Raw genomic sequence first — 25,890 nt, 5'->3', positions numbered from 1 at the left:
TAAGGTTTTCTCTCACAGAGAATTATGTGAAGAGCTAATTATCTATGATTACAGACAAAGCTTTAACAGAGCAGAAAGAGCTGAAATAAGCCTCCCAGTTGCTAGGAGACAAGAGGCCTCTCACTGGTCACCTGGTCTTCTTCTGGTCCCTCCTCCACTTCACTTATAAATGTCAGTGAATTAAAGATATGAAGCTGTAGACTGAGTTTACATATGTTTTTGCCTGAATTTAGGATCCAGTTTTAATTCTAAGAGTTCTTTAGAGATAGAAGATTTTCCTTTCAATATTAAAAAGTCAGGCAATTATGGTAGGCATTAAAGAAATTGATCCATACCTGTGAATCACAGCAAATAAAATTTTAGCTGTGCATGAATACACAAATACCTCATCAACATCTTCCACAATCCATTCAGCTCTTTTATAACCAAGAGTAGTGTGAAGTTTAATTCAACCAATACTTGAGTTGGATCATTTTGGGGGACAAAATGGGGGAACATAGCCAGCTATGTTTAGGGCTTTTTCCTGACTCTGCACTCAGAGATCACTCTTAGAGGTGGGTAGGTAACCATATATAATTGAACCTAATAGGCACATTCAACAAGTACAGTAACTCCTATATTTACATTAATCTCAGAGGGAGCCTGTGGAGTTTGAGGAAACATATCTTAAAATTTTTTGTGGTTTTGATTTGTTTATATACTTAGTCATGAGCTATTATATTGAAAGTTCAAATTGGCATAAGAAAGGTCATATATTTTGCTTTTTGATATTAAGTGTCAGTTAGAAAAAGATGAAAGTTGATGGCATTCTACTGTGTAAAATAAGCTAGTGGTCAAACCCTCCCAAATATTGTAGCAATTTAATTATACAAAGTCCCAATGGAGTTAAATTAATACTGACAGAAAGGAAATGGGTGATTGCCAGGGTAAATGGGGAAGTTTTGTTCAATGGACATGGACTCAGTTTTGCAAGATGAAGAGTGTTCTAAAAATGTATAATGTGATTTAACAAACATATGAATTGTGAGTGTACTGAAAATGTACATTAAAATAGGCACTTAGGGCTGACGAGGTGGCGCTAGAGGTAAGGTGTCTGCCTTGCAAGTGCTAGCCAAGGAAGGACCATGGTTCGATCCCCGGCGTCCCATATGGTCCCCCCAAGCCACGGGCAATTTCTGAGCACTTAGCCAGGAGTAACCCCTGAGCATCAAATGGGTGTGGCCCGAAAAAGCAAAAAAAAAAAGGCACTTAAACATAGTTATGTTGTTAACTTTTCTCTAGAGTTTATTTTAACATAAGCCAAATAACAAGATAGGCTAAATGAAACACCATCCACACTAGCCTTACACTGTCAGGAAGAATCTGTGTGTGTGTGTGTGTGTGTGTGTGTGTGTGTGTGTGTGTGTGTGTGTGTGTGGCGGGGGGCTTGGGATCGGGTCACTCCTGGCTGATCTTAGAGCTTTTAATTAATAAACTTTTAATTCGTTATCAGATTCACTCCTGGTGGGGCATGGGATCATATTGAATCCTGAGGATAGAACCCAGTTTGCCATGGGTAAGGCAAGTGCCCTATCTGTTGTACTATCATTCTAGCCACCCAAAGAGAGTTAGTCTAACTAGCCAACAAAGTTTATTTTTCTTCTAGAAAGCACAAAGAAGGACTGTTCTAGTAACATTCCCTTGTTTCAATTGCCTGCCATTTGAATTTATTCTGGTCAGATACTGGGTCCCATGACTGAAATAACTTTCAATGTTGCTAACTGAAAGGACCAGAGGGAGAGTGAGAGAGAATTCCTAGGGCAAGGTATGGTTAACTAGGTAGATTGGCCTTTAATGCCCTAACACAAATTTGGGGTTTTGGCCACACCCAGCAGTACTTAGGGGTTACTCTTGATTCTGCACTCAGAAATCACTCCTGGCAGTACCAGGGGATCATATGGGATACGGGGAATTGAACTGTGTTCCATCCTGAGTCGGTAGTGTGCAAGGCAACTGCCCTACTGCTGTGCTATTGCTCTGACTTCTGGTTATTTTGTTTGTTTGTTTTGAGGGGGAATCACACACAAAAATGCTGAGGGGTTACTACTGGTTCTGTACTGAGGAATCTCTTTAAGCCATCTTGGGTGACCATATGGAATGCTGTGGAACAAACCCGGGTTGGCTGTGTGCAAGGCAAGTGCCCTATCCATTGTGCTATTGCTTTGACTCCATCTAATATATATTTGATTACATAATCTCAGCCCTGGAGTAGAGGTAGGGAAATTGTTTCAGGACTCTGTGGCACAACCAATGCCTTGAGTGACTCCTGATCCCAAGTACAGTGAAGCCCTTGGACTAATCCAAGCACTTAAAAGATGTCCACTAATACCTTGGCCAGCTGTTGACTTGGTCATTCTGGATCAGGATCATTATTTTGGGGCACTTGTTTTGACTTTTCTCTGGCACTCTGCTCTCACCCTCACTTAAACTGTGCCTAAGAGAAAAATCTAATAAATGGAGCAGCTTTATTTACTCAAAGGGCTTACATCCCTTTCATCATCAGTTTTAGGCACTGAAGTTGTCCTTGTAGGAGGACACTCCAGAGTGTGATGGTTCTGAGAGGCAGCCTTGATTCAAGGATATAGGCTTTCATTTGTTCTGAATAGGAGGTGAGAGGCAGGTATAGAACACTCTGCTTTTTGGGACAGAAGGTGAAATTTTAGTTTTTTTCCTCAGCTTCTTATTGGCTTTGAAGGCAGGATTCTTATTTTGGGTCCCTCATTTTTTCTACTTCCCTGGGGTAGTTGTTGTGTTCCCGAGAAGAAAGCACCATGAAACTGACAAAAGTGTGAAGAAAAGAGATGGGGTTGTTGTTGCCTGCTTTTGCTTCAGGAATGGTAGGGGACTTTAGTTTCTGGAACAACATGTATATATCTTGAGAGAATTTCCTCTTATGCTGAATTGAACTCTTGGGGGTCAGAGCCAAGAAAGGTGAAGTTAGTAGACATCCTTTGGGCATAGATTACATATTGTGGATCAAATTCAGAGGCCTTCCAATCAGCCAAGGTTTCTTAGCCATGGGACGTTTTGGCTTTCTCTCAGGCAGGGTGAAGACAACTGTTCCAGGCTCCTCAGTACATATAGTTGAGGTTCTCAATGCCATCTGATTTGCTGACTGTCTGCAGGTAAATTGAATGGAAGTCTTACTGAGTAACCATGGGAATGATTGTTTTTTCTTTCTTTTTACTTAATTTTAAATGCTCACTATATATGGCATGATAAAGAAATGTAAACAAAAATATCTATGCACATTTAATTTTGGATTATTATTTTTTAAATATCTTTAAGCACCATGATTACAAACATGTTTTAGTTGTGTTTCAATAATAAAAAGAACACCCCCTTTACAAGTGCAACATTCCCACCACCAATGCCTCCATCTCCCTCCTTCCCCATCCTCTGCCTGTATTCAAGATAGGCTTTCTACTTATCTTACGTATTAACATTGTCATGATAGTTACTAGTGTAGTTGATTCTCTAACTGCAAATACCACTCTTTGTGGTGAGCTTCATAGCATGAGCTGGTCCTTCTAGCTCCTATATAACTATCTTGTCTCTGGACATTATTATAATAATGTCATTTATTTATTTATTTATTTATTTATTTATTTATTTATTTATTTATTTATTTTTTGTTTTTTGGGCCACACCCGGCGGTGCTCAGGGGTTACTCCTCGCTGTTTGCTCAGAAATAGCTCCTGGCAGGCACAGGGGACCATATGGGACACCGGGATTCGAACCAACCACCTTTTAGTCCTGGATTGGCTGCTTGCAAGGCAAACACCGCTGTGCTATCTCTCCGGGCCCATGTCATTTATTTTTTAAAAACCCATAGATGAAAAAGACTTTCTGGGTCTATCTCTCTCCCTCTGACATATCTTACTCAGCATAATAATTTCCATGTCCATCCATATATAAGAAAATTTCATGACTTCATTTCTCCTGATGGCTGCATAATATTCCATTTTATATATGTACAACAGTTTATTTCTTTTTTTTTTTTACTACATCCTATGTCTTAATTTCTCATTAAGATGAGAATTTTTGGCCCGGAGAGATAGCACAGCGGCGTTTGCCTTGCAAGCAGCCGATCCAGGACCAAAGGTGGTTGGTTCGAATCCCGGTGTCCCATATGGTCCCCCGTGCCTGCCAGGAAGTATTTCTGAGCAGACAGCTAGGAGTAACCCCTGAGCACCGCCGGGTGTGACCCAAAAACCAAAAACCAAAAAAAAAAAAAAAAGATGAGAATTTTTTTGTCTCTTTGTTGGCAGAAGTGTGTTGAGTTGCTTTTCTTAAATATTTCAGTTCAGCATGTTGCCTGTGCTTTTTTGTAAAGTTGTGGGTTAAAATCTGTAGGATGCTTACTACAAACAAATTTTATTTATTTATTTATTTGAATAATATCTTTATTTAAGCAACATGATTACATGATTTTAGTTGGGTTTCAGTAATAAAAAGCACACCCCCCTTCACCAGTGCACATTCCACCACTGAAGACCCTCATATTTCTCCTCCTCCATCTCCTGCCTGTACTCGAGATGGACATTCTATGTCTCTCTCTCACTCATTAATATTGTCATGATAGTTGTTAGTGTAATAATTTCTCTAACTGCACTCACCACTCTTTGCGGTAAGCTTCATAGTGTGAGCCAGTCTAGCACTCATCTCTCTAGTCCCTGGGCATTATTACAATAATGTCTCTTATTTTTCTTAAAACCCATAAGTGATAAAGAATATTCTGTGTTTATCTCTCTCCCTCTGACTTATTTCACTCAGCACAATAGTTTTCATGTCATACATGTAATAGGAAAATTTCATTGAATTCATTTCTCCTGATGGCTGCATAATATTCCATTGTGTATATGTACCACAGTTTCTTTAGCCATTCATTTGTTGAAGGGCATCTTGGTTGTTTCCAGATTCTGGCTAGTGTTGCAATGAATAGAGGTGTGTAGAAGGCATTTTTGTATTGCATTTCTGTGTTCCTAGGATTTATCCCTAGGAGTGATTTAGCTGGATCATATTGGAGTTTAATTTCCAGTTTTTTTGAGGAATCTCTATATTGTTTTTTATAAGGGCTGGACTAGACTGCATTCCCATCAGCAGTGAATGAGAGTTTCTTTATCTCCACATCTCTGCCAGCACTGCTTGTTGTCATTCTTTATGATGTGTGCCAGTCTCTGTGGCCTAAGATGGTACCTCGTCGTTGTTTTGATTTGAATCGCCCTAAGGAGTAGTGATATAAAACATTTTGTGTCTCTTGGCCATTTGTATTTCTTTTTTGAGAAAATGTTCATTTCTTCTCTCCAGTTTTGATGGCTTTAGATGTTTTTTAAAATAATTTTTATTTTTACCACAGTGGATTAAAAATCTTTCACAGTAATATTTTAGATACATAGTAACATTGAATCAGGGGCATACCCATGACCAATGTTGTCCTCCCTCCTCCCCTGTTCCCGGCATGCATACCATATTTCCCTCCTCTGCTCCCCGGGCTGCTAATCTAAGTGGGTCTAGCTTGTTGTAGATTGGTGTGTCTAGCTTGTTATATATTGGGTATCGAATCTGTTGTCGTTGACTTTAGATTTGGTGTTTAAGTCTGCTCATTTTTTATTTCTACTTGATGTTCATACGACTGTTTGGTCTTGGTACCCTCCATTATTTCTCCTCCAATTTGTATGGTAGAACAAGATGGTTCAAGTTATGTGGTTCTGTTAGAAGGAAAGAACAAAAGGGGGTGGGGCAAAAATCAAACAAGGAAAAACTGGGAGTAGTCATTCTAGAAGCTATAAATATCAATTTAGAGAGAAAGAGAAAAAGAAAGAAAAACATAACAAGAATACAAAAAAAAATCAATCAAACAAACAACCCAAAAAGCACCACAGCAATAAAGATAACAACCGAGTAATAACTATGGTCCCGAGATAAAAACAAAACAAAGCACAAAAGAAACAACCAAAACAAAAAATAAGCAACAACGATGACAATAAGAAAAGGGGCCGGGCGGTGGCGCTAAAGGTAAGATGCCTGCCTTGCCTGCGCATAGCCTTGGACGGACCGCGGGTTCGATCCCCCGGTGCCCCATATGGTCCCCCAAGCCAGGAGCAACTTCTGAGCACATAGCCAGGAGTAACCCCCTGAGCGTTACCCGGGTGTGGCCCAAAAACCAAAAAAAAAAAAAAAAAGAAAAAATTAATTTGTGCTTTTTTTTGCATAGGCACAATAAATATTGGGGAGATTAGAAAGGGAATTCCCTGGCCTAAGTGATACAGGGTTTCTCGGCCCATGAAGTATACTGTCATGGGAATAACTACAGACTCTGTACATGTTCTTATTTTCTCCCCTAGGCCCTTTTCTGATTTCTGGAAACTTTCCGCTCAGTTGTAGATGATGAAATCAGGCCTGTATAACTAGAGATCTTGGTATTTGCAGAAGTCATAGGATGGAGCCTAGGGTGGAGTTTCTTTCATTATCACTGTTGTTTGAATCAGTCTTCTGTAGTTGGTGGTCTTGGTTTTTGCACCGGTCCTAGGGTGAAGCCTAGGACAGTCTTTAATTATGTTTCCATAAGTTCTGCTCAGTTGCAGTTGTTTCAGTCAGACCTCTGGAATTAGAGATCTTGGTTGTTGTACCAGGTCGCAGGCCAAAGCCTACACTAGGGTCTTTTTTATTGGTCCTGGGATAGGTTTCTGACCAGTAATGGTCATCACAGTCAGTCTTCTGAAGTTAGTGATCTTGGCTTTTACACATAGCAAAAGGTGACATGTCTTTTGATTTCATCTTATCGTTAGGTGGTGAAATAAGACAACCTGCTCTTAGATCAAGTTGTTGCCATTTCCTCATTATCAGGATGTCATATCAAAATTGGCACTTGTTGGTGTCAGAGCAGTGTTAAGAATGTCCTAGAGGGAGTTTGGTTCCTGGAGCTGTGGCAGAGAATCTTGTCAGTTTTATGTCTGAGATCTAGGGTTCAGGGTTGGATGGTCACTGTCTAATCACATGGAGTCTAAGTTGGGACCACATGACATATGTTCAAGGTGGGTGGTGCCCCTGTATTGTGAAAAATATGAATTCTTATCCCTAGTAGATGAGAGCTTGTTTTTATACGTAAAAATTTCCTCTTTTTAGTGTGCCTGTGGAAAAAAAATGGTGCTATATTATATGCTGGTGGATTTGGGGGTGAGTGTGTCAGGCTTCATCATCTCTGTGCCCTGGTTTTGACTTGAGTTTTAATCCCAAGCAATACTTTTTCTTGTAGGCTTTTGGACCAAGCAGAACCAAAACGGATGAAGTTAAGGAGAAGAAAGCAATAACAAGACAATATATAGGAAATAAATAAATACATAAATAAATAAAAATGAGTTTAAAAAAGTATTAAGGGGGCCTGGAGAGATAGCATGGAGGTAAGGCGTTTGCCTTACATGCAGAAGGACGGTGGTTTGAATCCTGGCATCCCATATGGTCCCCTGAGCCTGCCAGGAGTGATTTCCGAGTGTGGAGCCAGGAATAACCCCTGAGCACTGCCAGGTGTGACCCAAAAACCAAAAAAAAAAATGTAATTAAGGGAAAAAAGTGATGCAGGAGACTATCTAACATTTGGGGATAAACAGATTAAGAGGTAATGTTATAGAGGTCTTAAACTTGTAAAGGAAATATAGGCTTCCCCAATGTCTTTTGAGGTATTCTTGTGGGGAATGGAATCCAGAGCACATTTTCATCACACACCCTGGTCTTTTTGAGTTTCAGAAATAACTTGCAGCAGAAGGGCTTGGGTAGAGTTCTTGCACTCGGGGTCCTTCTGGAGCTAAATCTGGTATCAAGCAACAGTCCACATTTGTGGGGATGAGGAGGGGCCACAGAACATGAGTCAGCAGAAGTGTTGGCTGTAGATTCTTGCTGGGGGATGAGATGTGGGGGCTGAGTGGTTGTCCCTTTGCTTGGGAGCTGGGTGATGGCTTATTGGGGGCAGGAGGTCGGTCTTGATACCTAATGAGTTAAGAACTTAGGGTAAATATTGTGAATAAGGTGGGATATCAGATTGGAATTGGGGAGGTGAAGGGATTGTAGGATTTCTGAAGGAGGATATATTATATAGGAGGGTCTATATACACTATAGGCATGAATTGTTTACAATTTAGGTTTAGCTCTCATAGAAGAGTCCTCTCTCTATGTACTCATGCCCACATAAAGACATACATTAGTGATCTATTTTTAAAATGTTGTTAGAAATATGACCCTAATAGAATGGGTCTGAGCTCTTAAGGACTGGTTGAATTAAGATAAATAATTAGCTTAGGTATAGCTTAAGAAAGATAGGGAGAGCAGAGGTTAAGAGAGAGGAGAACAGAAAAGTAGATACATAAAGTAAAAATAAATTAAATAAATTTAGGTAAATCAAATAAAAGAGATTGGGTCATTGCATCGGACTTGGGAGGTTTTTCCAGTTTCTAGGCATTTCGTCAGTGATGGGGTTAGGCCTTGCTAAATGAAGGTCTCAGGGTTAGGTAATGACTGAAGCAGTTTAGGATACACATAGGTTTTGCGTCTCGAGTACTAAACAATGTGTTAATGAGGCCTACCTAAGTGGTAGGCTACTTTATGTAGTATTGTCCATTGCATCTTCTGTATTGAAGTTCCTTTCCTAAAGATAAATTATCAATGTGGGTTTTATTTGACATAGATTGAATTGATGATGAGGAGGAAGAAGAAGAAATGGGAGAAGTAAAGAAGTAGGGAGAAGAGAGAGAAAGAAAGGAAATGTTAATTTGCCCAAACGTGTTTGGGTGAGTAGGTCCTGTAATATAAGTCTGTGGTTCGCAGTTGACTGTTTCAGTGGTCTGAATGGTCATATGCTTCAGGTCCTAATAGAGGATATAACCAGAAAAAGGGGGTATATTGGGGTGTTTTTTCAAGACATTTTATAATGCAAGCTGAATATGGTATCTAGTATAATTGAGCATCGAGGTGTCAAATTAGGGTGTCCACCCTTTGTATTTAAGAATCTCTGTGGACAGAGAAGCTGAGAGGTTAATTTATACCTAGTAAGATTAAGGCACTAAAACATATTGTTAGGAAATGCTGCCACTGGAGTATCTGGCTTCCAATCATATTCTTCACCATTATCTATATATGAGCTCCCTAAGACATTATTATAAGCCTTTGTAGGAAACGGCTGGTTACATACCTGTTAACTAAACCATTGTTTCCATTGTTGCTGGTTTCTTTATTTCTTTATAGTTGAGGCTTTGTGTTGTTCCTCTTCCATTTGTTTTTGAACACTTCTCCCCAGTAAATGCTGACAACTACAGTGCTTGAAGTTTCTACCCTATTAGACATTGTATTTGTTCTTAGAGTATTATATGTATATATGTGTATATTCTAAGTACCTCAGAAAAGTGCTATCATTCTGTATTTATCCTTCATCTTCTGGCTTACTTCATTTAACACAATGGTTCTTAAATATTGGGGCGCGCCCCAGGAGGGGCTTGAGGCTCCGTAAAGGGGTGCACGTTTGACCTTGGCAAACATTGCCATAACTAGGCCCCTTGTTTATGTCTCTGTATGTCTCTGGAGCTGAGAGTTGCTGTGTCCTGCATCAAACCCCGCTTCAAAAAGCTATGCATTACAAAATGTGCTCATTGTAGCCATTAATCCAGACATCACCTCTGATTAAAAAAAATCAACTCAAATTATTTTATATCTTTTTGTTTTGCAGGTTAATGTTTTTTTAAAATAAAGATACTATTTACAGTCATGCAGGGGGGCATGAACAATGTTTTCTTCTTCCTTGGGGGGGCATGACATAAAATAATTGAGAAGCACTGATTTAACATAATATTTTTTTGTTGCTGCAAAATCCATGATTGTATCATTTCTAACTGCTATGTGGTATTTCATTGTGTATAAATACAACATCTTTATGATCCACACATCTGTTGTTGGGGCATCGAGGTTGGTTACAAATCTTGGCTAATGTACTAGTGATGCGATAAATAGTGTGGAGTGCACACATTATTTGGGATGAATGTCCTTCAGACTTGAGGATAGATACCCAGGAGGGCAATTGTTGGGTCATATGGCAGCTTCAATTTTGAGTTTTACTGAGCACTCTTCAGACTGTTTTCAATAGGGGTTGGACCAGGCAGCATTCCCACCAGCAGTAGATGAGAGTCCCTTTCTTACCACATCCCTGCCAACAGAGACCATCTCGTTATTTATTTATTTATTTATTTATTTATTTATTTATTTATTTATTTATGTTTTTGAGTCTCATCCAGCGGTGTTCAGGGATTACTCCTGGATCTGTGCTCAAAAATTGCCCCTGGCAGCACAGGGGACCATATGGGATGCTGGGATTCGAACCACCGTCCTTCTGCTTGAAAGGCAAATGCCTTACCTCTATGCTATCTCTCCTGCCCCAGTCTCGTTATTTTTGATGTGAGGCCATCCTCACTGGGTGTAACGTAGTACCTCATTGTTGTCTTGATTTGGATTTTCCTAATGAGGAGTAAAGGTGAGCATGTTTTTATGTGTGTGTTGGCCATCTTTCACTCTTCCTCGGAGAAGTGTCTATTCATTTCTTCTCTTCATTTCTTCTCTTCATTTTTCTATGACTTTATTAGACTTTGAGCTCGAGCTTTCTGAGTGCTTTGTATATCCTACATAGCAGCCCTTTATCTGATGTGTTGAGTGCAAATTTTTCCCATTCTGTTAACTATCTTCTAGTATTAAGTAGGATTTCTTTCGCCATGCAGAACTTTTTAGTTTGATGTAGTCCCATTTATTTAGATTTGATGCTAATGTTCTTGCCATTGGCATTTCTATCCTCAAAAACTTTTTGATATATAGAGTCTTGGAGTGTTCTGCCAATTTTTTTTTTCTCAATAAACTTTATAGATTCTGGTCTGATTTCAAAGTTTTAATCCATTTGAGTTGACTTTTTGTAAGGTGTGAGATATGGATCAATCTTTAATTTCTTATAGATGATTATTTGTTGTTCCAACACCATTTGTTGAAGAGACTATCTTTGTTCCATTTCAAGTACTTTGCTCTTTGTCAAATATTATTTGACTGTATATTTGGGGGTTTATCTCTAGATATTGTGTTCTAACCCACTGGTCTGAGACTCTGTCTTTGTTCCAGTACCATGCTGTTTTTGATCACTATGACTTTATAGTAAAGCTTCAGGTTAGGAAAAGAGATGCCACCCAGCTTCTTGTTTTTCAGTATGTTATTTGGCTAACCTGGGGTCTTTTGTATTTCAGATGAATTTTATATTGATTGTTCCAAGTCCTTAAAAATGATGATCATAAGGCTGCAGCCCCTTGCAATAGTGTTACAAACATGTTTGTAGTTGGGTTGGAACTATTCTTCTGGGTCAGTTTGGCCCCCAAATTTGTCTCTGAGTGATATAGGCTCTCCTTGGTTTTGTTTAGATGGAGATACTCATAACAGACAGATACCAGGGGCTGGTTGAAAAGGTCAACAGTAGGTAAAAATGATCACCCATACTTGGACATTTTTCCACTTAGGACATAAGAGGAGTGTGAACTTCCTTTCAAGTATGATTGTGATGCACCTGAAAATTGCCACACTGAGGGGGAAGAATGATCAAGAGTCAAGGCCATGAGAGAGTGGGAATTAGTGTCCTCTGACTTGATGGAGTATCCACTGAAGGGTGACTTTAACCCAGTAAGCCTTCCTTGGGGAGAAAGTTCCCTGGCCTCTACCTCAGTGGGAGATTTGTGAAGGAGTTTGTGGCTCTAGAAGTAGATAGTGGAAGTCTCTGGAAGGCAGAGACTCTGAGCTTCCTGAACCTGGGGTGCAATCAATGACCATGGTACCAGTGGCAGTGGCTGGAGCTGAACAAGGATTGCTAGTGACATTAGCCTTCCAGTCAGGTGAGATATCAGTGGTGGGGAGAAATGTGTACCTTCAGGATCTTTAAAGGTGGACACAGGGTGGATGACTCTGAGCATGTGGATGTGATTATTGATGGCCTTGGTGTTTCAAAAAGAGGCAAAGTCTCCTTGGTCTGGTCCTTAGCAAGTGATGCACAAAGACAGGCTCATCTTTGACCAGCGAGACACTGTGTGTTTCAGAAGTGGGCTTGTTTTTGTTTCTTCTTGAGTGAGGTACTATTAGCCTTCTGTCTTTGGTGCTGGGCCTCTTGTTGGGCACTAAAGGAGGTGATTGTTGGAATTCTCACTGCCCTAAGAATCTGTTCTGGCAGAGGCAGAGCACATGCTTCTCTGGCTTTTCTTATCTTATTCATAGTTCATATTTATGGTGCCCAAGTCTGTGGACACAGAGAGCTACTGACCTTGAAATCTGCTTGCCCCATCTATGGCCTATTTCCAGCCTTGAGGTGTAGGAGCCTGTAGAAAGGCCAGGCATTGAGGATTGTTCTAAGTCCTGTATTTTCTGAAAAGTATTCTCAGTGTAGCTTGTTAATTTATTACATTATGCAAAGTTATCATGAGTTTGCAAAGAGGAGGGCAGCCTTCTTTGGAATTAGAGGTGGCAGTGTGGTAAAAAAAAAACAAGAATTTTCAGAGTAAGGATTTTCCCCATTTTCAGTAACTTGCTTGTTCAGCTGGGGATATTGGTGTAACATATAGTAAAAGCATTTTTTCCAGGAATAGGAGAATGTTGATTACTTTGGTCTATTGTAAAAAAACTAGGGATGCTGTACACTATTCCCATGTTTTCCATGCTAGAAGAGTTTGTGCCACAGGGACCTTGGGATCCATAGGATTTCTCATTGTGGGCAAGGTGAGAGTTGAGAATTGAGCTTATTAACCAACAGCAACTCTTCCATGAACAGCATTTGGAACTGAATGACTGGGCCTGATGTTTGAGTTAGTAGGGTGTGCCACAGTGCTTACTGAGCTGTTTTTGTGACCTGAAAGAGACAAATTGAGACTAATAGTAGCATACTCTGATTGGCAACTGTTTTGAGACAGGGGCACCAACTTTTGCCAAGAGTCATTGTTAAAAGCATGGTCAGAATCCTCTGGTTAGTGTATATTCATTTGGGGAGAGAAAAAACTTTGCCTTTTCACTACACAGTGAATCAAGGGGGATAGATGAAATTGGTCCATATCTTTGCTTAAGACTTTCTGGCTCTGACAATTTTTGGGAGAGCTGAAGTGGCATGTTGTACTACCTTGCAGTTTTCCACTTACATAACATTCCAGAGTCATGAAATGATCATGTAACTCAACACTCACCACTTCTTATAAAGTGATAAAGCACTACATGGATGCCACAGCTGGGAAGAATCTGTCTTTATTCCAATACTATGCTGTTTTGATAATTATTGCTTTGTAATACAGTTTATGATTGGGGGAAAGTAATGCTTCCCATATTCCTTTTCCCAAGATTGCTTTAGCTATTCTTGAGTGTTTATTGTTCCAAATGAATCTTGGAGTATTTGAACCACTTCGATGATAAATGTCATATGTAAACTTTAGAGGGTTTTGCATTAAAATCTGTATAATGCATTGGGGGAGTATTGTCATTTTAATGATATTAATCCTACCAATCCATGAGCGGGTATTTGTCTTTATTTCGTGTGTTCTCTCTTATTTCTTTTTTTTTTTTTTTTTTTTTTGGTTTTTGGGTCAAACCCGGCTGTGCTCAGGAGTTACTCCTGCTGTCTGCTCAGAAATAGCTCCTGGCAGGCACGGTGGACCATATGGGGACACCGGGATTCGAACCAACTACCTTGGTCCTGATGGGGCTGCTTGCAAGGCAAACACCGCTGTGCGATCTCTTCACGGGCCCCTCTCTCTATTTCTTGAAGTAGGATTTTGTAGTTTTCTTTGTATAGGTCCTTCACACTCTTTAGGTTAAGTTGACCCCAAGATATTTGAGTTTGTAGAGCAAACTTCCTTCTTCCTTCCTTCCTTCCATCCTTCCTTCTTCCTTCCTCCTTCCTTCCTTCCTTCCTTCCTTCCTTCTTCCTTCCTTCCTTCCTTCCTTCCTTCCTTCCTTCCTTCCGTCCTTCCTTCCTTCCTTCCTTCCTTCCTTCCTTCCTTCCGTCCTTCCTCTCTCTTTCTTTCTCCTCTCGTCTCCTCATCTTCTCTCTCTCTTTCTTTCTCTCTCTCTTTCTTTTCTTTCTTTCTCTCTCTCATCTTTCTTTCTTTCTTTTCTTTCTTTCTTTCTTTCTTTCTTTCTTACTTCTTTTCTTTCTTTCTTTTCTTTCTTTCTTTCTTTCTTTCTTTCTTTCTTTCTTTCTTTCTTTCTTTCTTTCTTTCTTTCTTTCTTTCTTTCTTCTTTCTTTCTTTCTTTCTTTCTTTCTTTCTCCCATTTCTTTCTTTCTTTCTTTCTTTCTTTCTCTTCTCTCTCTCTTTCTTTCGTCTTTCTTTCTTTCTTTCTTTTCTTTTTTCTTTTTCATTCTTTTCTTTCTTTCTTTCTTTCTTTTCTTTCTTTCTTTTCTTTCTTTCTTTCTTTTCTTTTCTTTTTGTTTTTGGGTCATGCCTGGCACCACGCAGCGGGTTACTCCTGGCTCTATGCTCAGAAATTGCTCCTGGAAGGCTCAGGGGACCATATGGGGATGCCGGGATTTGAACCACAGACCTTCTGCATGCAAGGCAACCGCCTTACCTCCAAGCTATCTCTCTGGCTCCTGTATTTTTTTCTTAAGTACTGGCTACATTTAGTGAGAAGATCCCCCCTCACCAAAATGTAGTTATTTAAAGAACTACAAACCAGGGGCCTGTTCCCTGGGTATGAGTCTCCCTTTTTATGCTCTAAGAGCCCCAACAACTTGCCCTTTAAACTTCTGTGAGATATAATTATGCCTTCTAGAATATGGAAACTTTCTTTTTTCTAACAAAATATAACATAAACTTTGCATCTATCATTGCTCCCAAAAAGTACACAAATTGGTAAAGCTTTGGCTTTTTCTGTGAAGAAAATTATTTTGCTATCAAATCGCTTCAATTACAGGAGCTAATATACCTCTAGGCCTGGAAGAAATATACCTCTAGGCTGGGTGAGAACCATTACCTCAATAGCATAAGTAAGCCAACAGAAAAGTAAGTCTCTCTCCTCCAACGGGACCACAGTGCATTTGGAAAATTCGTTTGTAGTTGGCATAGAGGGAAGCAAACAGAGGTGATGATACCTAACTCTACCCAGAGACATTGATGGGTACAGTGTCAGAATGTTTGGAGTAAGGCTGAAGCCAGCTGTTTTACCTCTAGAATGGGAAGACAGAAGGGGCTATTTCCAGGCAGCTTGCTTGTCAGAAATGGTTTCAGAGGCTCAGGGGAGACCACAGGGGACATGTCCTGGGTAGTAGTCTAAGTCTTCGCTCAGCTTCCATTTTGTAGCTGTTGGGGAAAGCAGGTTGATGGGGGAGGGTGTGTCCCTGGCTGGAGACAAGCTGTGCCAAGGAGAATGGAGGCAGTTGAGGTGGGGTGGTCAGAGGCTTCAATCTGGGAGGCAGTAAATTGTGAAGCTGCTAGGCTAAATAGCCATTGTTCCTCAGGATAGCTGTACTAGTTGGGAAGAGATAGGCAGCAATTTCCAGTGCATAATTTAAAGTAGCTCAAGGTCTCTACCAATGGGTGTGGGGAAGCTCTGCATGCTGCTCTCCCAGGTTTTGGAGGAGGCGATTTATCATTAGCACCAACTCCAGATGCCCGGCAGACTGGGGACTTGGGCTGAGGAATGGGACAGTGGTCTCATTAGCACAGCAGAAAGGATGCACCAGAGATTTGGCCTCCAAGTACTGTATGTTTCTTATATTCTTCTGGGAAATAGTGCAGCTAATATGTACTTTTTAGGGGTCTATGGCCACTGAGCTGAGAAAGGACTGTGCCTAGGTTCCTGCTCTAGCTGCCAGGACTGATATCCATAGATTTTTTAAAGAATGTTTCCTGGTGCCTGAGCTTCTGGATTAAACATGGAAAACTGCCTAGTAATGCCTAGTACCTGGGATTATGAGGGCCATGGAGAAAACAGGATCAGTAAGTTCCCATTGTTCTGTCTCAACCACAATATGGCCCCTGCCATAAGAGTTCAACATGAAAAGGCTTCAATCTGGGAGGCAGTAAAGCATGAAAAATAGGCTGCCAGGCTAGATAGACATTGGGTTTTGGGTAGTGCTGTGCTGGGTGGGAAGATGTGAGCAACAGCTTCCTGTTGGTAATGTAGAAGGGATATAGGGGTGTAATTGTCATTGACTGTTTGATCCTGCAATATTCTCTCTCCTCCAAAGCTGGTAGCTCCTTAGCTCTTTTCAGCTTACCAGTGATAAGTAGTGTCAAAAAACAGAAGACATGTGCACTGGAAAGTCTGATCTGGAATTGTTCTTTTGGATACCAAAAATTTGTCCATGAGCTTTGAACGGGCCTAGTCTTGCTTGAGGTGTCAGGGTCTAGAGAGAGTTATGGCTGAGAGAAATAGATATCTATGATATCACTCTGTGGTGAGCTTCATGTTGTGAGCTGGGACCTGCCAGCCCTCCTCTTTTTTGTCTCTGAGAATTATTGAAAAAATGCCTTTTATTTTTCTTAAAACCCATAGATGAGTGAGACTATTCTGCGTCTATCTATCTCCCTCTGGCTTATTTCACTCAACATAATAGATTACCATGCACATCTCTATGTATTAGGAAAATTTCATGACTTCATCTCTCCTGAAGGGCTGCATAATATTCCATTGTGCATATGTACCATGGTTTCTTTAGCCATTCATCTGTTGAGGGCATCTTGGTTGTTTCCAGAGTCTGGCTATTGTAAATAGTGTGGCAATGAATATAGATGTGAGGAAGGGATTTTGTATTGTAATTTTTTGTTCTAGGGGTATATCCCTAGGGTGTGTATAGCTGGGATCATAAGGGAGCTCAATTTTCCAGTTTTTTTTTTTTTTTTTGGTTTTTGGGTCTCACCCGGCAGTGCTCAGGAGTACTCCTGGCTCCAGTGCTCAGAAGTCACTCCTGGCAAGCACGGGGGGACCATATCTGTGGTGTGAGATGGGTACCTCATAGTTGTTTTGATTTGCATCTCCCTGATGATTAGTGATGTGGAGCGTTTTTTCATGTGTCTTTTGGCCATTTATATTTCATCTTTGACAAAGTGTCTGTTCATTTTTTCTCTTCCATTTTTGATGGGATTAGATGCTTTTTTTTTCTTGTAAAGTTCTGTCAGTGTCTTGTATATTTTGGATATTAGCCCTTTGTCTGAATAGTTTCTTCCACTCAGTGGGGTGGGCTAATTGTATTCTGGGCACTAATTTCTTTGGTGAACTAGGTGCAGAAGCTTCTCAGCTTAATATATTCCCATCAGTTTATCTCTGCATTCCACTTGTTTGGAGAGAGCTATTTCCTCCTTGAGAAATACCTATTAGTCTCAAGTCATGGAGGTGTTTTACCTATGTGTTTTTCTATATATCTTATGGTTTCAGGTCTTATATATAAATGTCTTTAATCCATTTGGATTTTATCTTCATACAATGGTGTTAGCCTGGGGGTCTGAGTTCGCTTTTTTCAAGTGGCTAACAGTTGTGTCAACACTACTTGTTGAAGAGGCTTTCCTTGATCCATTTAGGGAATTCTTGCTCTTTATCAAACATTAGGTGATTGTATGTCTGGGGAACATACTGAGTACTCAGGACTATTCTACTGATCTGAGGGTCTGTCTTTTATTCCAATACTATGCTGTTTTGATAACTATTGCTTTGTAATACAGTTTTAAAGTTGGAGAAAGTAATGCCATCCCATATTTCTTTTTCCAAGGATTTACTTTAGCTATTCGAGTGTGTGTTTATTGTTCCAAATGAATTTCAGAAGTGTTTGATCCACATTCTTTTGAAGAATGGTCAATGGGTATCTTTAGAGGGATTGCATTACATCTGTACAATGCTTTGGGGGAGAATTGCCATTTTAATTATGTTAATCCTGAGCAATCCATGAGCATGGGTATGTAACACTCCCGCTTGAAATGTCCTTTGAGCACATCTCTTGGCACCCAGTTCTGTACAAGTTGCTTTTGAAACCCAGGAGCAGTAAAGACATGCGATTCTTACATTGAGAACAAAATCTGGCTAAGTGTACCAATGTTTCATTTCCTGGTCTAGGCCCATGAGTTGAACCTGAAGATCCTGAAGAAATGGAGAAAAGCAGTTCAGAACTATGTAAGCCTTCTTGAACTGGATTATATGAAGTGCCTCATGTGGAGAAATTATGGAAGGAAAAGGTGTAAAGAGCAGGAATAAGTGTTTAGAATTTGTTCTCTGGGATGGGCAAAGTAGGAGATTGAGGCAATAATATAATTCTGAAGAAGGCATAATGATCTGAATGAAGAAGAAAAAAAGGGTTTCTGGCCTTTGGAAAGACCTGATTAGGCACTGAAAGCCGGTGGGTATATGGACAAGCGCTGAGGTTGCAGACATGTTATTTTATTGAGTATAATTTTCCTTTTCTTACACATCTTAAGAGCACAGTCCTTTGAATTATGATATAGATAGCATTCATATAATCTTGATCCAGATATTTGCAGCTCTATCATAGTCATCTACTTTGGATAAATTCCTCTGGTCAATGTATCTTTTGAGGGTGTGAGTGATTGGAACATCCCACTACATTATAAACACTGTGTACAATTTTCATATTATCATGCTCCTATAGAGAACAATGTTAGTTGTCTTTTTTATTTCAACTTAGGGTCATGTGTCCAAAGGACACAGACTGGGGAGTTGATATTGAGATGTATCAGGGTCTCTCCAGTTTGCAGTATTCCTTTAGGAAGTTAGTTACTTACACACTGTTTTAAATGCCACAAAGGGTGCCATGTAGGGCATTCAGGATAATAGATAGGTCTGAAGTTTAGAGAGGCTGAGTATTTTTGCAGACTGTCGCACAGCAATTTAGGTGGTACTGGATTAAAATTAGAGGTTAGCTTTGTCCAATATCAAAGCCAGGGTTTTTCTCCCTGCACAGAGAGTATGCAAATCTGACTTCTCAGGCATTAAAGCTTTTAGACGGTACTGTTCTTCTCAGATCCCTTTGCATACCGATGTCTCATCAGTATCTCTGGGAAATGAGGATAAGGTGAGCTTTTGCATAGGGCATACTAGGCTTATTTGGCCATGAAAGAGACACCTAGGAAACATTGTATGCAAGATTTATTTCAGGGATAGTGAAGGCAGAGTGATTTCCTTTGTCTTATGGTGCCTGGATTTCCAGGCTTGAGAGTGATGTGGGGTTTCAATGTGGAGGCTTCACACCCAGAATCTCTTGGTTTGACCCATTGTCCAGTCTCAGCAAAGGGTGTCTGTGTGGTGAACACTACTAGACTTAGTACGGCTTGGAAAAATGTGTGCTTTGCTTTTGCAGACTTGAAAATTATTCTACTTCACAAGTTCCAGTCCTCTCTCTTTTGCCTTCTTCCCCCTTGTATACAGCTCGCTTGTGGATTCTGGGTCACGCTCCCCTTCCCCCTCAGTATCTTTGCAACAGGCTCTGGTGATTGAGCTGTGCCTCTCCAAGCAGCTCCTCCACATTCGGGGCCTGCCCTGGGAGAGGAACACGTTCATCTCGCTGTCGCCATGACGACCTCGAGTGCTAAGCGTCGCTGTCGGCATTTTCTTGAACTGAGCTGCAGCTAGGGAAAGGGGAGAGTCAGTGATGTGCACTGGCGAGAGGAGGGGCGTTGTGCTCACGGCGGCCAATGGGGTGGCCGCGGTTTCCGAAGCTCTGTGTCCCCAGTTGGGGCGGGGGTGTGGCCTGTGACCGGGGGAGCTTAAAATGTGGGGTCTCAGCAGCCGCCCGATGGTTTTTCTCGCTACATCCTGCTATGGTCTTCTCATTCTCGCTTGACTCATCTCCACCTACCTGTGCCCTCGCGTCGCCACAGCTGTTTCCCTGCGTCCCCTGCCAGGGTATTTCTGGGTTCGCGCCCTCCTTCCAAGCAGCTTCCAGCCTCCTTCGATCTCAAGCCGGAGGTAAAGCGCCCCCGTGTCTTCTGCTCGGTGTGGGTGTGGCTCGGCCTGCTACCGCGGTCCCCAACTCCCACCCCACCCTCTCCAGTGGACCCAGCCACCCCCACTCCTCATTCTAGACTTGATGTCTGACCCGGCTGGAAACCTCAATAGTTCCGAATGGCGAATGTTGTTTTGAGAGACGAATTAAATGCTCTTCGCGGGGAGAATGCCAATTTGGGCCTGCAGCTCGGAAGAGCCTTGGCCGAGGTGAATTCTTTGCGGGGCAACGTCTCGAGCTACATTCGCTGGCCAGTGCCCTTGGGGCCCGTCCTTGCAGAGGAGGAGAACCTAGAGTTTCTACTCAGTGATGGACGCTGTCCCAGAGGGAGAGGAGCCAGCCCTGTGCTGCCCACCCGCATGCACGGAGCCAGATGATGCCCCCGAACAGTTGATGAGCGGGATGGCTGCAGATGGGCCTCCGCAAACACCGATTTTGCTATTGTCTGCAGGGAGGGACCCGGTCCCCCAGCTTTCTCTCCCCACGCTGGAGAGGCCTGAAATAGAGCCCTTTTCAGGAGACCCAGTCTACCTGGCTGAATTCCTGATGCAGCTAGAAACCTTCATAGCCCACCATGAGGATCATTTCTCTGGAGGCACCGAGCGGGTGGCCTTCCTGATCTCCTTTTTTGCTGGTAGAGCTAAAGAGTGGGCCATCTCAGTCACCCAGGAGGGAAGCTCTCTTCGCACCAACTTCCCGCGTTTCTTGGATGAGATTCGGAAGGAATTCTGTGGCCCAATACCCCCAAATGTTGCTAAAAAGGCCATTCGCAAACTTAAGCAAGGCAACTGTACCCTGGGCAGCTATGCAGATGCTTTTCAGTTCCTGGCCCAATTTTTGTCTTGGGATGATTGTCGCCTTCAAACTCAGTTCCTTAAAGGCCTGTCAGAATTCATCTGCAAGGAGCTTGTCTGGTCCACAGACATGGCTGACCTGGATGAGCTGATTCTAGAATGTGTGGAGATAGAAAGAAAACTGCGCCTACCCAAGCCTACTCCACTGCCTGGGGTTCGAAAGGTCTTCTTTCCTTTTGCTGAGGAGTCTAAAGATAATGACAGTGAGGAACGAAAATGCCATAATGATGATGAAGACGCAGAGGGGCACAGAGGCAGGCTGCCCCAGAGGGATCAGCAGAGGAGTGTGAGAGTTGGTCAGCAAGAGTTGAGGGAGGAGGCAGACAGGAAAAAGAAAGAAGAAGAGGTGAGGAAGGAGAAAGGGGAGATGAAAAAGAAAGAGGAGGTCTGTTATACCAGGCAGAGGAAGTGTACCTGGAGGAAGGCGATGAGGATGAGGAGGTAGATGTGGAGTTCATTAACAGCGAGGATGAAGATGATAACAAGAGTCTGGGAGCACATTTAATGATCATTGGGGGCCAAGAGGCAGAGCAGGAGGCAGAGCCAGAGGAAGAGTCAGAGGATGAGACCCAAGATGATGACCTAGAAGAGCTGATGATACCTCCAACCTTTGCTAATGCATCGTCCCGACTACTGACTTATACCATGAAAACTTTCTGGATGACTCGCCTCCTGCCATACAGTCCAGCAGACAAGAGAACCAGAGTCGGGTCATAATTCTGGAAGGACTTCCAGGGTCCAATTTACCATTCTACAGCTCTCGGCCACATATCCACCGTGGAGGGCGCATGGGGCATCGCCAAACCCGAAGACGCCCCCCAATGCTCTTCCGCCTCACTCCTAGACAAGGGGGCCACCGAGCTTCAAGGGGCCGAATTCGTGTGTGAGACGGCCACCTGGAACACACCCTTGTAGCTACCCCCTTCCCTGCTATTGCTGCCACACCTGCTCCATTCTCTGACCAGTACTTAAGAGAGTTCTACACCTGCAGAATCAGAAGACCTAGAGAACATCACACCATCTGTTAGCCATGGCCTAGTAGGGCCTCACCACAAATGGCTACCTGGGAAAGGGGAGACATTAGCAATAGCTGAGCTCGTAGTGTATGGTACCCTTGGCTCAGTCCAAGCCAAGGAGAGAGCAGTTTTTTAAATCAACTTTTTGCATTTTTCTTCTAGTTGTTAACCCTCACCTTAAATCTCCCTGACTTATTTTATCCCATGTGTTTTGGTTTAAATTCTGGCTGGCTTAACACGACTTCATTCAATGCCTCACTGATCTGCCTCAATGAGCAAAAGGACTGACAACACCGAGCATTTCCTAGAGCCACTGAGGTCACAGACTAGATGTAATCAGTGGAGAGCAGGATGGTATTAAGAAAGTGAAGAGGATCCAATCTCTAGCCCAGTTGATAACATGCAAGGACAGCTGTAAAGTGAACAACTGACTGGGATTTGCCCTTGACTGACTGCCAGCAGATTCCACTTTCCCAAAGACTCCTGTATCAGGGCCTTTGAACTCACTTGCCAAAGGAACCCTCTCCTTTGTTTTTGTTTTTGTTTTTGGACACTCCAGGCTCAGGAGTTACTCCTGAATCTTCACTCAGGAATTATTCCTGGTAGGCTTGGTGAACCATATGGGATACTGAGGATAGAATCTGTGTTGGTTACTTGCAAGGCAAATGCCTTACTCTGTAATATGGTTTTGGCCCCTCTCTCCTTTTACCATGCTGCCCTTACAAACCTCTCAGATGAACAGAGTTTCATGCTCTCTTCTATGATGTTGCCTCAAGGTTTCAGTGGGATGGAGGAGAGCAAGAGACAGCAGCAGCAGCAGCAGCAGCAACTCTTTTGTCATAAAGTGATATTCTTTCCCAAGGGATGGTGATCTCTAGCCTGGCTAGACCTTGAACTGTAGCCCCTTGACTCAGACAATAAAATTTCTTAGTTCCTAGAGGATAAAGAAAAGTATCTTCTACAGAGATTGCAGCCAACACATCCTCAGTGTTGGGTACCCTCAAACCTTTTACTTGGGGTGTAAGCCAAAGTCTAATATTAAACTTTGATTAGGCTGTGAGGCTTGAGGAAGTATTTGCCTCTTAGTAACTCTGGGGCCACAAAGTTTGGTGCTTTAACATTCAGCTCTGCTGCTTGCCTTGGGTCCAGAAAACACTGTTTCTGCATTGAAGCCCACATACTTTCATCTGACCACAGAACATCAACCAGCCCCACTCCTGGCCAGACTGCACTCTGCACTGAGCCCCCTGCACAGCTGTGGGTATGCAGCCAAACAGTATGTGGGAAGAAAACATAGTAAATGAATCAGCTTTTGATTTAGTGCTGGAGTCTGAGTCTCTGAATTATTCTGAATAACCTTAGCTCAGCCTTAGGAATAATGAGCTTGGGGGGCAAGAAGATGGGGCTGGAAGAAAAGGATACTTGGAAAAGCCCAGTTCCTTGGCTAGCTTCTGGTGAGGTCTCTATTCATTTATGGAAGGTAAGAAAATGCTGCTAACCTCTTCTGCCCTCCCTACCTCCATAAAGAAATTTTAGTTTTTATTTTGAGGATCAGTGTGCTAGATTCTTATAACTTGTTGCTGCCTTTCAAAAAGGCTCATCATTTGCCTCCAAAGAGAAAATGTTAATACAAAATCATTATAAAAATGTGGAAAATAAATAAACTCTAGGCCTACCATCACCCCCAAAATTAGAATCCCACCACACAGGTCAAGCACAATTAAATTTTACTGTTATTATTTTCAGCATGGTCCATCTATTTTTTTCTAAGGCTCTTGAGGCTTTTAAAATTGGCTGCCGCCTTTGCAGTCATGTGAGGCTACATAATTTATTAATGCATTCTTATAATTTGTTAGTATTTTGCCTTACTACCACCCTTTCCTGTAAGCCCCCAACTCCATCTAGTACCTCATTTGTGCAAGGGGCCATGAGCTCCAATAGTAAATTATACTAAACGGTGTTCCTAGCTACTAGATGTTTTATTTTCTTGCTTTCCCCAAACCCCACCTATGCAGAAAGTAACAACCCACTAAACAAAACTTGGTCTGTTTTGTAGTGAATTCCTCATGACTTTCCAGAGGTTCCAGAATCAGGACTGCTCTTCTTTGAGGCTGTGGACCTTGACTGCTGACAGATGACCGCTGGCTCTGCTGCCCTCTTCCCTGTAGGATTCCTTGCATTCTTAACCCTACCCCACCTCAGCAGATATCCTGCTTGTTCCCTGATATATCTTACCCTAAGTGCTTAGAGCCTCAGTCAGGGAAAGAATATATGAGTACTGAGATGATTTCTGGGCCTACATAGCAAGGACTCATATCCTTCCCTTTGACTATCCTGCCTTTTCTCAGATCCTAAATATTTGGTTGTTATACAATAGCAACAAGAGATGTAAGAGAACTGATTATACTTTGGGTACTTCTTTGGGGTTTGAAAGAGGGTAGGGGTGGGTAATGCATGCAAAAGTGTGAAGGGTAGCTCAAGGAGTCCCTAAAACTTGGAAGGATACTAGTTTGGAATAAATGTGTTATTGTGGTGTTGTTGCAGTTGGTTTGTGTTATGAAGATAAACTGTTCTTCTGTATGCAAAAGCTTTCTCCTCAATAAAATTCAAAAGGGTGTGTAAAGACAGTTTCTCTGAATTTACTGAGCAAGCAGAGATGGGGTTCTCAGTAGGCATTAGGTACCTCCCAGGGACCTTGTCTGAATGTAACCATAGCCTGAAACCTTGTCATTAGATTTAGAAATTCAGACCTTTCTTCCACTATGGATGAAGATTTTGAAGGGAAACAGAAGGGGGCTAGGCATCTTGAAAAATAGCACTTAGTTTCCACTAGTATATAAAGATGTGAGAGGCCTAGATCTGTTATAAAAAATTGTCAGTCATATAACAGTGTTTTACACACACCACACACACACACACACACACACACACACACACACACACACACACACACACACACACACACACACACATCCACATTAGTGATGGGAAATTTGTTGAATAAGGTGGGAGAGCCCTTCTGTTTTCTGGCACTAGATGGTGCTTGTAGTATCCAGTAAGGTGAAATCAGGAAATAGAAACCCCCAGAGAGCAGTTGACAGTGAGAAACAGGTTTACCACACCTCAACACAAGATTTCACTATTTTTTTTTGCAAATTGTGTGGTAAGAAAAAATAATATTAAGAATCATAATTTTCATTACTGTTATTGATGGTCACTGATTACCTTGTTTCCAAGAAGAAACGTTATATTTCTTACAATGTCTTAAGTTGATCAGCAAATGCATTTTTCATATTTTATAATCAAATCTAATTAATCCAGAAACCATTAAGATGAGTCACCATCCAAAATTAAAAGTGAACGCAGAATGTTATTTTTTGTTTATTTTTTTTAAGATTTCTTTCCTTTCTTTTTTTTTTCCTTTTTTTTTGGGGGGGGGGTCACACCCGGCAGCACTCAGGGGGTTACTCCTGGCTCTACGCTCAGAAATAACCCCTGGCAGCCACAAGGGGACCATATGGGATGCCAGGATTCGAACCACTGACCTTCTACATGCAAGTCAAAGACCTTACCCGTCCATGCTATCTCTCCAGCCCCAAATGTTTTTATTTTTAAAGGAAAACGAGACTTTATTCTTTATGTTGTGCTATTCATAATTTTAATTAAGTGCCACTGACTGGAGTGTATTTTTCTACCTAGGACTCTAAATGTTGTCATTTCTTCTTTAAAAGAACAAAGCCAAAACATTATATCACATATTAAAGTTTTCTTACTTTTATATGTTAGAAGAATAGAAACTTTATCCTATATAAGAAAGGAAAATGAATCTGTGTTTTATTTCCTATCAATGCACTGGAATTTGCCCCTTGGAAAAGTGGGTGGGTAAAGTTCATTGAGCAATTCACACTTATTTCTCATTTCATTTTACCTTCTTTACAGATGAGAAAATGAGGGCTTAGCTCAAAGTCACTTGGTTCAAGGTTTGTGC

The 25,890-nt window shown here is 41.6% G+C and overlaps 2 protein-coding genes across 2 annotated transcripts in view; one reads left to right on the top strand and one right to left on the bottom strand.

Annotated features, from left to right (window-relative positions):
• Positions 1-20,106, bottom strand: part of NHSL2 (NHS like 2) — a 47,468-nt gene extending 27,362 nt beyond the window's left edge. The window contains 24 exon segments of the mRNA XM_049766915.1: positions 336-414; positions 2,513-2,581; positions 2,584-2,732; positions 2,734-2,815; positions 2,818-3,130; positions 3,132-3,243; positions 11,383-11,507; positions 11,634-11,774; positions 11,776-11,937; positions 11,939-11,956; positions 11,958-11,999; positions 12,001-12,150; positions 12,152-12,307; positions 12,309-12,383; positions 12,385-12,522; positions 12,524-12,715; positions 12,718-12,788; positions 12,791-12,990; positions 15,183-15,235; positions 15,237-15,275; positions 15,277-15,311; positions 15,985-16,058; positions 19,506-19,655; positions 20,072-20,106. Coding sequence (XP_049622872.1) covers positions 336-414; positions 2,513-2,581; positions 2,584-2,732; positions 2,734-2,815; positions 2,818-3,130; positions 3,132-3,243; positions 11,383-11,507; positions 11,634-11,774; positions 11,776-11,937; positions 11,939-11,956; positions 11,958-11,999; positions 12,001-12,150; positions 12,152-12,307; positions 12,309-12,383; positions 12,385-12,522; positions 12,524-12,715; positions 12,718-12,788; positions 12,791-12,990; positions 15,183-15,235; positions 15,237-15,275; positions 15,277-15,311; positions 15,985-16,058; positions 19,506-19,655; positions 20,072-20,106 — 2,660 coding nt within the window.
• Positions 19,938-24,525, top strand: RTL5 (retrotransposon Gag like 5). Its single transcript, XM_049767255.1, is given in 6 exon segments — positions 19,938-20,144; positions 20,147-20,339; positions 20,341-21,284; positions 21,287-21,511; positions 21,514-23,382; positions 23,959-24,525. Coding segments are annotated over 5 exon segments (1,650 nt in total). The 5' UTR covers positions 19,938-20,116; the 3' UTR covers positions 21,774-23,382; positions 23,959-24,525.
• The last annotated feature ends 1,365 nt before the right edge of the window (positions 24,526-25,890 follow it).

Source organism: Suncus etruscus, chromosome X (genome assembly GCF_024139225.1).
Source record: "Suncus etruscus isolate mSunEtr1 chromosome X, mSunEtr1.pri.cur, whole genome shotgun sequence".
Classification (NCBI taxonomy): domain Eukaryota; kingdom Metazoa; phylum Chordata; class Mammalia; order Eulipotyphla; family Soricidae; genus Suncus; species Suncus etruscus.
Note: the sequence above shows the minus strand (reverse complement) of the source record. Positions and strands in the feature narration are given on the sequence as shown.